At 44.1% G+C, this 14,933-nt stretch overlaps 1 protein-coding gene across 1 annotated transcript in view; it reads right to left on the reverse strand.

Annotated features, from left to right (window-relative positions):
* The window catches only part of LOC123732495 (protein jagged-1b-like), a gene marked incomplete at both ends in the record, with an annotated part of 106,400 nt that extends 97,310 nt beyond the window's left edge, over positions 1 to 9,090 (reverse strand). Inside the window, 2 exon segments of the mRNA XM_045711687.1 lie at positions 8,259 to 8,319; positions 8,832 to 9,090. Coding sequence (XP_045567643.1) covers positions 8,259 to 8,319; positions 8,832 to 9,090 — 320 coding nt within the window.
* Positions 9,091 to 14,933: the final 5,843 nt, after the last annotated feature.

Below are 14,933 nucleotides of genomic sequence, written 5' to 3' on the forward strand. Positions count from 1 at the left end.
ACAACAACATGAAACCACTAGCCCTCTCCCTCAGGCTGTATTATAAACAACAACATGAAACCACTAGCCCTCTCCCTCAGGCTGTATTATAAACAACAACATGAAACCACTAGCCCTCTCCCTCAGGCTGTATTATAAACAACAACATGAGACCACTAGCCCTCTCCCTCAGGCTGTATTATAAACATGAAACCACTAGCCCTCTCCCTCAGGCTGTATTATAAACAACAACATGAGACCACTAGCCCTCTCCCTCAGGCTGTATTATAAACATGAAACCACTAGCCCTCTCCCTCAGGCTGTATTATAAACAACAACATGAAACCACTAGCCCTCTCCCTCAGGCTGTATTATAAACAACAACATGAGACCACTAGCCCTCTCCCTCAGGCTGTATTATAAACAACAACATGAAACCACTAGCCCTCTCCCTCAGGCTGTATTATAAACAACAACATGAAACCACTAGCCCTCTCCCTCAGGCTGTATTATAAACAACAACATGAAACCACTAGCCCTCTCCCTCAGGCTGTATTATAAACAACAACATGAAACCACTAGCCCTCTCCCTCAGGCTGTATTATAAACAACAACATGAAACCACTAGCCCTCTCCCTCAGGCTGTATTATAAACAACAACATGAAACCACTAGCCCTCTCCCTCAGGCTGTATTATAAACAACAACATGAGACCACTAGCCCTCTCCCTCAGGCTGTATTATAAACAACAACATGAAACCACTAGCCCTCTCCCTCAGGCTGTATTATAAACAACAACATGAGACCACTAGCCCTCTCCCTCAGGCTGTATTATAAACAACAACATGAAACCACTAGCCCTCTCCCTCAGGCTGTATTATAAACAACAACATGAAACCACTAGCCCTCTCCCTCAGGCTGTATTATAAACAACAACATGAAACCACTAGCCCTCTCCCTCAGGCTGTATTATAAACAACAACATGAAACCACTAGCCCTCTCCCTCAGGCTGTATTATAAACAACAACATGAAACCACTAGCCCTCTCCCTCAGGCTGTATTATAAACAACAACATGAAACCACTAGCCCTCTCCCTCAGGCTGTATTATAAACAACAACATGAAACCACTAGCCCTCTCCCTCAGGCTGTATTATAAACAACAACATGAAACCACTAGCCCTCTCCCTCAGGCTGTATTATAAACAACAACATGAAACCACTAGCCCTCTCCCTCAGGCTGTATTATAAACAACAACATGAAACCACTAGCCCTCTCCCTCAGGCTGTATTATAAACAACAACATGAAACCACTAGCCCTCTCCCTCAGGCTGTATTATAAACAACAACATGAGACCACTAGCCCTCTCCCTCAGGCTGTATTATAAACAACAACATGAAACCACTAGCCCTCTCCCTCAGGCTGTATTATAAACAACAACATGAAACCACTAGCCCTCTCCCTCAGGCTGTATTATAAACAACAACATGAAACCACTAGCCCTCTCCCTCAGGCTGTATTATAAACAACAACATGAAACCACTAGCCCTCTCCCTCAGGCTGTATTATAAACAACAACATGAAACCACTAGCCCTCTCCCTCAGGCTGTATTATAAACAACAACATGAAACCACTAGCCCTCTCCCTCAGGCTGTATTATAAACAACAACATGAAACCACTAGCCCTCTCCCTCAGGCTGTATTATAAACACAACATGAGACCACTAGCCCTCTCCCTCAGGCTGTATTATAAACAACAACATGAAACCACTAGCCCTCTCCCTCAGGCTGTATTATAAACAACAACATGAAACCACTAGCCCTCTCCCTCAGGCTGTATTATAAACAACAACATGAAACCACTAGCCCTCTCCCTCAGGCTGTATTATAAACAACAACATGAAACCACTAGCCCTCTCCCTCAGGCTGTATTATAAACAACAACATGAAACCACTAGCCCTCTCCCTCAGGCTGTATTATAAACAACAACATGAAACCACTAGCCCTCTCCCTCAGGCTGTATTATAAACAACAACATGAAACCACTAGCCCTCTCCCTCAGGCTGTATTATAAACAACAACATGAAACCACTAGCCCTCTCCCTCAGGCTGTATTATAAACAACAACATGAAACCACTAGCCCTCTCCCTCAGGCTGTATTATAAACAACAACATGAAACCACTAGCCCTCTCCCTCAGGCTGTATTATAAACAACAACATGAAACCACTAGCCCTCTCCCTCAGGCTGTATTATAAACAACAACATGAAACCACTAGCCCTCTCCCTCAGGCTGTATTATAAACAACAACATGAAACCACTAGCCCTCTCCCTCAGGCTGTATTATAAACAACAACATGAAACCACTAGCCCTCTCCCTCAGGCTGTATTATAAACAACAACATGAGACCACTAGCCCTCTCCCTCAGGCTGTATTATAAACAACAACATGAAACCACTAGCCCTCTCCCTCAGGCTGTATTATAAACAACAACATGAAACCACTAGCCCTCTCCCTCAGGCTGTATTATAAACAACAACATGAAACCACTAGCCCTCTCCCTCAGGCTGTATTATAAACAACAACATGAAACCACTAGCCCTCTCCCTCAGGCTGTATTATAAACAACAACATGAGACCACTAGCCCTCTCCCTCAGGCTGTATTATAAACAACAACATGAAACCACTAGCCCTCTCCCTCAGGCTGTATTATAAACAACAACATGAGACCACTAGCCCTCTCCCTCAGGCTGTATTATAAACAACAACATGAAACCACTAGCCCTCTCCCTCAGGCTGTATTATAAACAACAACATGAAACCACTAGCCCTCTCCCTCAGGCTGTATTATAAACAACAACATGAAACCACTAGCCCTCTCCCTCAGGCTGTATTATAAACAACAACATGAGACCACTAGCCCTCTCCCTCAGGCTGTATTATAAACAACAACATGAAACCACTAGCCCTCTCCCTCAGGCTGTATTATAAACAACAACATGAAACCACTAGCCCTCTCCCTCAGGCTGTATTATAAACAACAACATGAAACCACTAGCCCTCTCCCTCAGGCTGTATTATAAACAACAACATGAAACCACTAGCCCTCTCCCTCAGGCTGTATTATAAACAACAACATGAAACCACTAGCCCTCTCCCTCAGGCTGTATTATAAACAACAACATGAAACCACTAGCCCTCTCCCTCAGGCTGTATTATAAACAACAACATGAAACCACTAGCCCTCTCCCTCAGGCTGTATTATAAACAACAACATGAAACCACTAGCCCTCTCCCTCAGGCTGTATTATAAACAACAACATGAAACCACTAGCCCTCTCCCTCAGGCTGTATTATAAACAACAACATGAAACCACTAGCCCTCTCCCTCAGGCTGTATTATAAACAACAACATGAAACCACTAGCCCTCTCCCTCAGGCTGTATTATAAACAACAACATGAAACCACTAGCCCTCTCCCTCAGGCTGTATTATAAACAACAACATGAAACCACTAGCCCTCTCCCTCAGGCTGTATTATAAACAACAACATGAAACCACTAGCCCTCTCCCTCAGGCTGTATTATAAACAACAACATGAAACCACTAGCCCTCTCCCTCAGGCTGTATTATAAACAACAACATGAAACCACTAGCCCTCTCCCTCAGGCTGTATTATAAACAACAACATGAAACCACTAGCCCTCTCCCTCAGGCTGTATTATAAACAACAACATGAGACCACTAGCCCTCTCCCTCAGGCTGTATTATAAACAACAACATGAAACCACTAGCCCTCTCCCTCAGGCTGTATTATAAACAACAACATGAAACCACTAGCCCTCTCCCTCAGGCTGTATTATAAACAACAACATGAAACCACTAGCCCTCTCCCTCAGGCTGTATTATAAACAACAACATGAAACCACTAGCCCTCTCCCTCAGGCTGTATTATAAACAACAACATGAAACCACTAGCCCTCTCCCTCAGGCTGTATTATAAACAACAACATGAAACCACTAGCCCTCTCCCTCAGGCTGTATTATAAACAACAACATGAAACCACTAGCCCTCTCCCTCAGGCTGTATTATAAACAACAACATGAAACCACTAGCCCTCTCCCTCAGGCTGTATTATAAACAACAACATGAAACCACTAGCCCTCTCCCTCAGGCTGTATTATAAACAACAACATGAAACCACTAGCCCTCTCCCTCAGGCTGTATTATAAACAACAACATGAAACCACTAGCCCTCTCCCTCAGGCTGTATTATAAACAACAACATGAAACCACTAGCCCTCTCCCTCAGGCTGTATTATAAACAACAACATGAAACCACTAGCCCTCTCCCTCAGGCTGTATTATAAACAACAACATGAAACCACTAGCCCTCTCCCTCAGGCTGTATTATAAACAACAACATGAAACCACTAGCCCTCTCCCTCAGGCTGTATTATAAACAACAACATGAAACCACTAGCCCTCTCCCTCAGGCTGTATTATAAACAACAACATGAAACCACTAGCCCTCTCCCTCAGGCTGTATTATAAACAACAACATGAAACCACTAGCCCTCTCCCTCAGGCTGTATTATAAACAACAACATGAAACCACTAGCCCTCTCCCTCAGGCTGTATTATAAACAACAACATGAAACCACTAGCCCTCTCCCTCAGGCTGTATTATAAACAACAACATGAAACCACTAGCCCTCTCCCTCAGGCTGTATTATAAACAACAACATGAAACCACTAGCCCTCTCCCTCAGGCTGTATTATAAACAACAACATGAAACCACTAGCCCTCTCCCTCAGGCTGTATTATAAACAACAACATGAAACCACTAGCCCTCTCCCTCAGGCTGTATTATAAACAACAACATGAAACCACTAGCCCTCTCCCTCAGGCTGTATTATAAACAACAACATGAAACCACTAGCCCTCTCCCTCAGGCTGTATTATAAACAACAACATGAAACCACTAGCCCTCTCCCTCAGGCTGTATTATAAACAACAACATGAAACCACTAGCCCTCTCCCTCAGGCTGTATTATAAACAACAACATGAAACCACTAGCCCTCTCCCTCAGGCTGTATTATAAACAAAACATGAAACCACTAGCCCTCTCCCTCAGGCTGTATTATAAACAACAACATGAAACCACTAGCCCTCTCCCTCAGGCTGTATTATAAACAACAACATGAAACCACTAGCCCTCTCCCTCAGGCTGTATTATAAACAACAACATGAAACCACTAGCCCTCTCCCTCAGGCTGTATTATAAACAACAACATGAAACCACTAGCCCTCTCCCTCAGGCTGTATTATAAACAACAACATGAAACCACTAGCCCTCTCCCTCAGGCTGTATTATAAACAACAACATGAAACCACTAGCCCTCTCCCTCAGGCTGTATTATAAACAACAACATGAAACCACTAGCCCTCTCCCTCAGGCTGTATTATAAACAACAACATGAAACCACTAGCCCTCTCCCTCAGGCTGTATTATAAACAACAACATGAAACCACTAGCCCTCTCCCTCAGGCTGTATTATAAACAACAACATGAAACCACTAGCCCTCTCCCTCAGGCTGTATTATAAACAACAACATGAAACCACTAGCCCTCTCCCTCAGGCTGTATTATAAACAACAACATGAAACCACTAGCCCCTCTCCCTCAGGCTGTATTATAAACAACAACATGAAACCACTAGCCCTCTCCCTCAGGCTGTATTATAAACAACAACATGAAACCACTAGCCCTCTCCCTCAGGCTGTATTATAAACAACAACATGAGACCACTAGCCCTCTCCCTCAGGCTGTATTATAACAACAACATGAAACCACTAGCCCTCTCCCTCAGGCTGTATTATAAACAACAACATGAAACCACTAGCCCTCTCCCTCAGGCTGTATTATAAACAACAACATGAAACCACTAGCCCTCTCCCTCAGGCTGTATTATAAACATGAAACCACTAGCCCTCTCCCTCAGGCTGTATTATAAACAACAACATGAAACCACTAGCCCTCTCCCTCAGGCTGTATTATAAACAACAACATGAAACCACTAGCCCTCTCCCTCAGGCTGTATTATAAACATGAAACCACTAGCCCTCTCCCTCAGGCTGTATTATAAACAACAACATGAAACCACTAGCCCTCTCCCTCAGGCTGTATTATAAACAACAACATGAAACCACTAGCCCTCTCCCTCAGGCTGTATTATAAACAACAACATGAAACCACTAGCCCTCTCCCTCAGGCTGTATTATAAACAACAACATGAAACCACTAGCCCTCTCCCTCAGGCTGTATTATAAACAACAACATGAAACCACTAGCCCTCTCCCTCAGGCTGTATTATAAACAACAACATGAGACCACGAGCTAAACAAACACACCACTTTAACACACATCCAAGACTAAATAACATACATGATCCATCTGACTAATAAGGACCTGTCCTATTACAGAACCTGCAACTAATCCCACCATAGCTGGTAGACATCCTCATACAGACAACGGGCCGGCTGGCATCTATCCCAATAGACATCCTCATACAGACAACGGCCGGCTGGCATCTATCCCAATAGACAACCTCATACAGACAACGGCTGGCATCTATCCCAATAGACATCCTCATACAGACAACGGGCCGGCTGGCATCTATCCCAATAGACATCCTCATACAGACAACGGGCCGGCTGGCATCTATCCCAATAGACATCCTCATACAGACAACGGCTGGCATCTATCCCAATAGACAACCTCATACAGACAACGGGCTGGCATCTATCCCAATAGACATCCTCATACAGACAACGGCTGGCATCTATCCCAATAGACATCCTCATACAGACAACGGGCCGGCTTTCATCTATCCCAATAGACATCCTCATACAGACAACGGCTGGCATCTATCCCAATAGACATCCTCATACAGACAACGGCCGGCTGGCATCTATCCCAATAGACATCCTCATACAGACAACGGGCCGGCTTTCATCTATCCCAATAGACATCCTCATACAGACAACGGGCCGGCTTTCATCTATCCCAATAGACATCCTCATACAGACAACGGGCCGGCTTTCATCTATCCCAATAGACATCCTCATACAGACAACGGCTGGCATCTATCCCAATAGACATCCTCATACAGACAACGGCCGGCTGGCATCTATCCCAATAGACATCCTCATACAGACAACGGGCCGGCTTTCATCTATCCCAATAGACAACCTCATACAGACAACGGGCCGGCTGGCATCTATCCCAATAGACATCCTCATACAGACAACGGCTGGCATCTATCCCAATAGACATCCTCATACAGACAACGGCTGGCATCTATCCCAATAGACATCCTCATACAGACAGGCACCAAGCCAAGGTTCCATCAGACTGCTTTTGGAATCGCTCAGAATTCCATAACGGTTCTCTGTTACATTCGAAACATAATGGTCTATTAGGCAAAAAGTGGAACTGCCGAGGACACACGCCCAATCCCTTGGCCGGCACGCAGACAGAACCATGAACAGACAGAGGGACTAGGGTTGGGTTAAATTCAGACCCCCTCCCCCATCCGTCCCTCCCTCCCTCTCCCCATCCCTCCCCATCCCTCCATCCCAATCATCCCTCCCTCCCTCCCTCTGCCCCCATCCCTCCATCCGTCCCAATCATCCCCCCATCCCTGAGCCCTTACTAGCACTCCTACACACATAACCCCTATTACCATCTTATAGCCAGCTAGAACACAGCTCCACTCCCTCAGCTAGAACACAGCTCCACTCCCTCAGCTAGAACACAGCTCCACTCCCCCAGCTAGAACACAGCTCCACTCCCTCAGCTAGAACACAGCTCCACTCCCTCAGACCCTATAGCCAGCTAGAACACAGCTCCACTCCCTCAGCTAGAACACAGCTCCACTCCCTCAGCTAGAACACAGCTCCACTCCCTCAGACCCTATAGCCAGCTAGAACACAGCTCCACTCCCTCAGCTAGAACACAGCTCCACTCCCTCAGACCCTATAGCCAGCTAGAACACAGCTCCACTCCCTCAGACCCTATAGCCAGCTAGAACACAGCTCCACTCCCATACCAGGGACCTGGGGATTAAGCTGCATAGCACATGATAAAATGCTGTTTGTCAAGTAATAAATCCTGATGGCATAAATATCATGGCAGACATTGAAAATGAAAAGCATATTCCAGTTATTCGTGGAGAGAAAAGAAGGGGAGGAAAGAGCGACTTACTTGCAGTCATCAGGCTCTTTGCAGTGTCCATGTTCTGTACTGCAGCCCTGCCGGCAGATAGCTGGAGAGGAGAGAGGGAGGGAAGGAGGGGTGGAGGGATAGAGGGAGGAGGAGGAGGAGGAGGAAGGAGAGGTGTTGGAGGAGTGGAGGACGTTGAGCGACGGAGCGAAGCGTGGGGTGGGGGGGTAAGGGAGAGGAAGAAAGCACAAATGTCACTAAATAACTGTTGGCAGTATTAAGTGACGTTTGTTAGCAGTTTGGCACGTAATGTCTATTGACATTCGATACACGCAAGTATAAAAAGATAGGAAGTTAATCAACAACTTGAACATCCATCCTAGTGTTTCCATAGCCTTGTGTTCCCCTTTCTCCAACACCCGAAATAATCATCATCATCATCATTCTATAGCCTCCAGGTATACATACAAACTGTCCCTGTTTATCTTCCTCTCTCTGTCTCTCTCCCAGCTTACATGCGTTTCATCCATTTAACAAGAAGAAGACCCTTTTAGGTTAAAACCTTCCATGAAGGGATCACAAGAAGTAAGCAGGAAGTAGTCAGTGTTTACATACGTGTGTTACATTCTAGTCCAGACCAGCCTTCCAGACAGGTCTTATTCCCGTTGTAGTCGCAGGTGTAGTGTCCGAAGAACTCGTCTCGGGGTCGGCAGAACTTGTTGCATCCGAAGCCATAGTAGTGCTCGTCACAGCTGACCCGGATCTGATACTCAAACTGACCAATAGGACCGTTGTGGCTGAGCTTCTGCCACTGATGGCTGGGGTTGATCATCCCAGAGTGGGACGCCTTCTCAATCACCTGACCATCACCGCCCTAACGGGTTATAGATATACAACCAGTTAGAATATATTAGATATAGATATATAACATGTTAGAATGTATAGCATAACTGGGGTTGATCATCCCAGAGTGGGACGCCTTCTCAATCTCCTGACCATCACCGCCTAACGGGTTATAGATATACAACCAGTTAGAATATATTAGATATAGAACCAGTCAGAATATATAGTTAACAGGTTACTGTCCTTACGAGAAAGACTGAATCACTGTTAAAAAGACTGTTGAATGCATGTCTGAGCGTACCCCAGTATGAGTCATTATATCCAGAAAATAATACCCATAATACCCAGAAAATATTACCCATAATACCCAGAAAATATTACCCATAATACCCAGAAAATAATACCCATAATACCCAGAAAATGATACCCATAATACCCATAATACCTAGAAAATAATACCCATAATACCCAGAAAATAATACCCATAATACCTAGAAAATAATACCCATAATACCTAGAAAATAATACCCATAATACCTAGAAAATAATACCCATAATACCCAGAAAATAATACCCATAATACCCAGAAAATGATACCCATAATACCCAATGGGCCTCAGGATCACGTTATTTATGTGCATTTCAATTGCCATCGATAAAATGCATTTGTGTTTGTTGTCCGTAGAGCTTATGCCTTCCCATACCATACATTTTTTGGGGAACTTTTATAAACATATTTCATACAATTCTACTACACTTTATATGACTGGATACATTAAACAGAATCTTTATTAATACAACAAATACTGACAAACAGACCAATAAAAACAATGTTGTCCATATAATAGGCCAATGAGAAGGAGAGACACTATGATGTTGTCCATATAATAGACCAATGAGAAGGAGAGACACTATGATGTTGTCCATATAATAGACCAATGAGAAGGAGAGACACTAATATAACATGTTGTTGTCCATATAATAGACCAATGAGAAGGAGAGACACTATGATGTTGTCCATATAATAGACCAATGAGAAGGAGAGACACTAATATAACATGTTGTTGTCCATATAATAGACCAATGAGAAGGGGAGACACTAACATGTTGTCCATATAATAGACCAATGAGAAGGAGAGACACTAATATAATATGATGTTGTCCATATAATAGGCCAATGAGAAGGAGAGACACTATGATGTTGTCCATATAATAGACCAATGAGAAGGAGAGACACTATGATGTTGTCCATATAATAGACCAATGAGAAGGGGAGACACTAATATAATATAATGTTGTCCATATAATAGACCAATGAGAAGGGGAGACACTAACATGTTGTCCATCTAAACCAGAGGAGGAAACTAGCAGCACTGACCCGACAACGAGAAATAGTAAATATGTGCAGCACCACTCAGCAGGTATATATGGCTGATGCTCTCTGCTGGTGACAATAAGAAAGGCTATAGACTTACGGTTGTATATGTTAAAATTAGATTAAATTAAGAATAGTCCGATTGGTGAGAATATTATCAAGTGCTAAAAGTGAATGAGAGACTGATGAAGTGTGCACAGCCTGCGCAAGAATCAGAGCAGAGCTCATGGCTTTCATAAGAATTTATTCTAATCATTATTGGAGTCGCCTCAAGCAGCCTTAGAATGTATTAAAAAAATCTAAACGTAAAGTCTAACGTTTGTATCACAAATTAAGTTACATAAATAAACACAAAATGAAGCATATAGGAGGACCGGTTTCTTTGATAACCCCTCAACACAGAATAACCGCACGTGTTCACTCCCTTGGAAATCATTAGGAGAAAATATCCTTTCTGTTTTATTCAGCTTTGTTCAGTTGTATTCTTCATCCTATAAAATAATGACACGGAATTATAAGTACATCTAGTCTGCTAAATTAACTAGTGTAGCCCACAGCCACATCAGGACCTGCTAAATGAACTAGTGTAGCCCCACAGCCACATCAGGACCTGCTAAATGAACTAGTGTAGCCCACAGCCACATCAGGACCTGCTAAATGAACTAGTGTAGCCCACAGCCACATCAGGGCCTGCTAAATGAACTAGTGTAGCCCCACAGCCACATCAGGGCCTGCTAAATGAACTAGTGTAGCCCCACAGCCACATCAGGACCTGCTAAATGAACTAGTGTAGCCCACAGCTACATCAGGACCTGCTAAATGAACTAGTGTAGCCCCACAGCCACATCAGGACCTGCTAAATGAACTAGTGTAGCCCCACAGCCACATCAGGACCTGCTAAATGAACTAGTGTAGCCCACAGCCACATCAGGACCTGCTAAATGAACTAGTGTAGCCCCACAGCCACATCAGGACCTGCTAAATGAACTAGTGTAGCCCACAGCCACATCAGGACCTGCTAAATGAACTAGTGTAGCCCCACAGCCACATCAGGACCTGCTAAATGAACTAGTGTAGCCCCACAGCCACATCAGGACCTGCTAAATGAACTAGTGTAGCCCCACAGCCACATCAGGACCTGCTAAATGAACTAGTGTAGCCCCACAGCCACATCAGGACCTGCTAAATGAACTAGTGTCGCCCACAGCCACATCAGGACCTGCTAAATGAACTAGTGTAGCCCCACAGCCACATCAGGACCTGCTAAATGAACTAGTGTAGCCCCACAGCCACATCAGGACCTGCTAAATGAACTAGTTTAGCCCACAGCCACATCAGGACCTGCTAAATGAACTAGTGTAGCCCCACAGCCACATCAGGACCTGCTAAATGAACTAGTGTAGTCCACAGCCACATCAGGACCTGCTAAATGAACTAGTGTAGCCCACAGCCACATCAGGACCTGCTAAATGAACTAGTGTCGCCCACAGCCACATCAGGACCTGCTAAATGAACTACTGTAGCCCCACAGCCACATCAGGACCTGCTAAATGAACTACTGTAGCCCCACAGCCACATGGCACAGCCAGATCAGGACCTAACATAAGGACAATTCAGAGTATGTAAATCTGTTCTTCTGAAATAGACTACATTTTCTAGATATCATGCTTCTTTAGACCTGTCTAAAATAAATAATGGATTTACTGTGATGGTGTAGGTAGACTATATTACATGGATGTATTGTGATGGTGTAGGTAGACTATATTACATGGATTTATTGTGATGGTGTAGACTATATTACATGGGTTTATTGTGATGGTGTAGACTATATTACATGGGTTTATTGTGATGGTGTAGACTATATTACATGGGTTTATTGTGATGGTGTAGACTATATTACATGGGTTTATTGTGATGGTGTAGACTATATTACATGGGTTTATTGTGATGGTGTAGACTATATTACATGAATGTATTGTGATGGTGTGGGTAGACTATATTACATGGATGTATTGTGATGGTGTAGGTAGACTATATTACATGGATGTATTGTGATGGTGTAGACTATATTACATGGGTTTATTGTGATGGTGTAGACTATATTACATGGGTTTATTGTGATGGTGTAGACTATATTACATGGGTTTATTGTGATGGTGTAGACTATATTACATGGATGTATTGTGATGGTGTAGGTAGACTATATTACATGGATGTATTGTGATGGTGTAGGTAGACTATATTACATGGATTTATTGTGATGGTGTAGACTATATTACATGGATGTATTGTGATGGTGTAGGTAGACTATATTACATGGATGTATTGTGATGGTGTAGGTAGACTATATTACATGGATTTATTGTGATGGTGTAGACTATATTACATGGATTTATTGTGATGGTGTAGACTATATTACATGGATTTATTGTGATGGTGTAGACTATATTACATGGATGTATTGTGATGGTGTAGACTATATTACATGGATTTATTGTGATGGTGTAGACTATATTACATGGATGTATTGTGATGGTGTAGGTAGACTATATTACATGGATTTATTGTGATGGTGTAGACTATATTACATGGATGTATTGTGATGGTGTAGGTAGACTATATTAAATGGATTTATTGTGATGGTGTAGACTATATTACATGGATTTATTGTGACGGTGTAGACTATATTACATGGATTAGATGAGTGTGCAAAGTAGAAATACTGGGGTGCAAAGGAGCAAAATAAATAACTAAATATATAAATACAGTAGGGGAAGAGGTAGTTGTTTGACTGCAGGCTCCAGAGCTAAATGGTATCCCAAAACACACCAAGATGGGGGTTTTTTTGCACAATTTTGTACAAAATAACGGAAGCCTGATAATTTATAATTATATTGTTTGTTTTTAGCCGATTTCAAAGCTTGACACGAACCTCAGAAATGAAATGTTCTGAGGTTTAAGCCTATCAGACAAGAGGGAATGCTGAACTGTCACTGAGGTTTAGACCTATCAGACAAGAGGGAATGCTGAACTGTCACTGAGGTTTAAGCCTATCAGACAAGAGGGAATGCTGAAATGTCACTGAGGTTTAAGCCTATCAGACAAGAGGGAATGCTGAACTGTCACTGAGGTTTAAGCCTATCAGACAAGAGGGAATGCTGAACTGTCACTGAGGTTTAAGCCTATCAGACAAGAGGGAATGCTGAACTGTCACAGAGGGAATTTGTTCATTTGAATTTCATGTTAGTTTTATTATTTAACAGTGGAACATGAATTGCATCATTCAAGTCACGTACGTCCCAAAGTTGACTGGTTTATTGACCCCTTCGCCACAAAAAAAAAGTCTCCCTCAGAGTTGTCAGAAACGCGTGAAAACGGAGGGGCGAGGAGGTGGTTTGAGAGAGGCTGCCCTCTCTCCTTTCTCATGCTCTTCCTCTACCTTCCTTCTCTCTCAACACAAAGCAAAAGCATGTGGCATCCCCCTCTCCCATTCTCTCCTTCCCTCTAGCTGGCTTGTGGCAGCCCTCTCCCATTCTCTCCATCCCTCTAGCTGGCTTGTGGCAGCCCTCTCCCCTCTCCCATTCTCTCCATCCCTCTAGCTGGCTTGTGGCAGCCCTCTCCCCTCTCCCATTCTCTCCATCCCTCTAGCTGGCTTGTGGCAGCCCTCTCCCCCTCTCCCCTTCTCTCCATCCCTCTCGCTGGCTTGTGGCAGCCCTCTCCCCTCTCCCATTCTCTCCATCCCTCTAGCTGGCTTGTGGCAGCCCTCTCCCCTCTCCCCTTCTCTCCATCCCTCTAGCTGGCTTGTGGCAGCCCTCTCCCCATTCTCTCCATCCCTCTAGCTGGCTTGTAGGCAGCCCTCTCCGCTCTCCCCATTCTCTCCATCCCTCTAGCTGGCTTGTGGCAGCCCTCTCCCCATTCTCTCCATCCCTCTAGCTGGCTTGTGGCAGCCCTCTCCGCTCTCCCCATTCTCTCCATCCCTCTAGCTGGCTTGTGGCAGCCCTCTCCCCTCTCCCCATTCTCTCCATCCCTCTCGCTGGCTTGTGGCAGCCCTCACCGCTCTCTCGTTCTCTCCTTCCCTCTTGCTGGCTTGTGGCAGCCCTCTCAAATCAAATTGTATTTGTCACATGTGCCAAATACAACAGGTTTCACCTTACAGTGAAATGCTTATTTACAAGCCCTTAACCAACAATGCAGTTTTAAGAAAACAGCTAAAAAATGTAAGAGAAAAGAATAACAAATAATTAAAGAGCAGCAGTAAATAACAATAGCGGGGGCTATATACAGGGGGTACTGGTACAGAGTCAATGTGGAGGCTATATACAGGGGGTACCGGTACAGAGTCAATGTGGAGGCTATATACAGGGGGTACCGGTACAGAGTCAATGTGGAGGCTATATACAGGGGGTACCGGTACAGAGTCAATGTGGGAGGCTATATACAGGGGTACCGGTACAGAGTCAACGTGGAGGCTATATACAGGGGTTACCGGTACAGAGTCA

This window comes from Salmo salar, unplaced genomic scaffold (genome assembly GCF_905237065.1).
Source record: "Salmo salar unplaced genomic scaffold, Ssal_v3.1, whole genome shotgun sequence".
Lineage (NCBI taxonomy): Eukaryota > Metazoa > Chordata > Actinopteri > Salmoniformes > Salmonidae > Salmo > Salmo salar.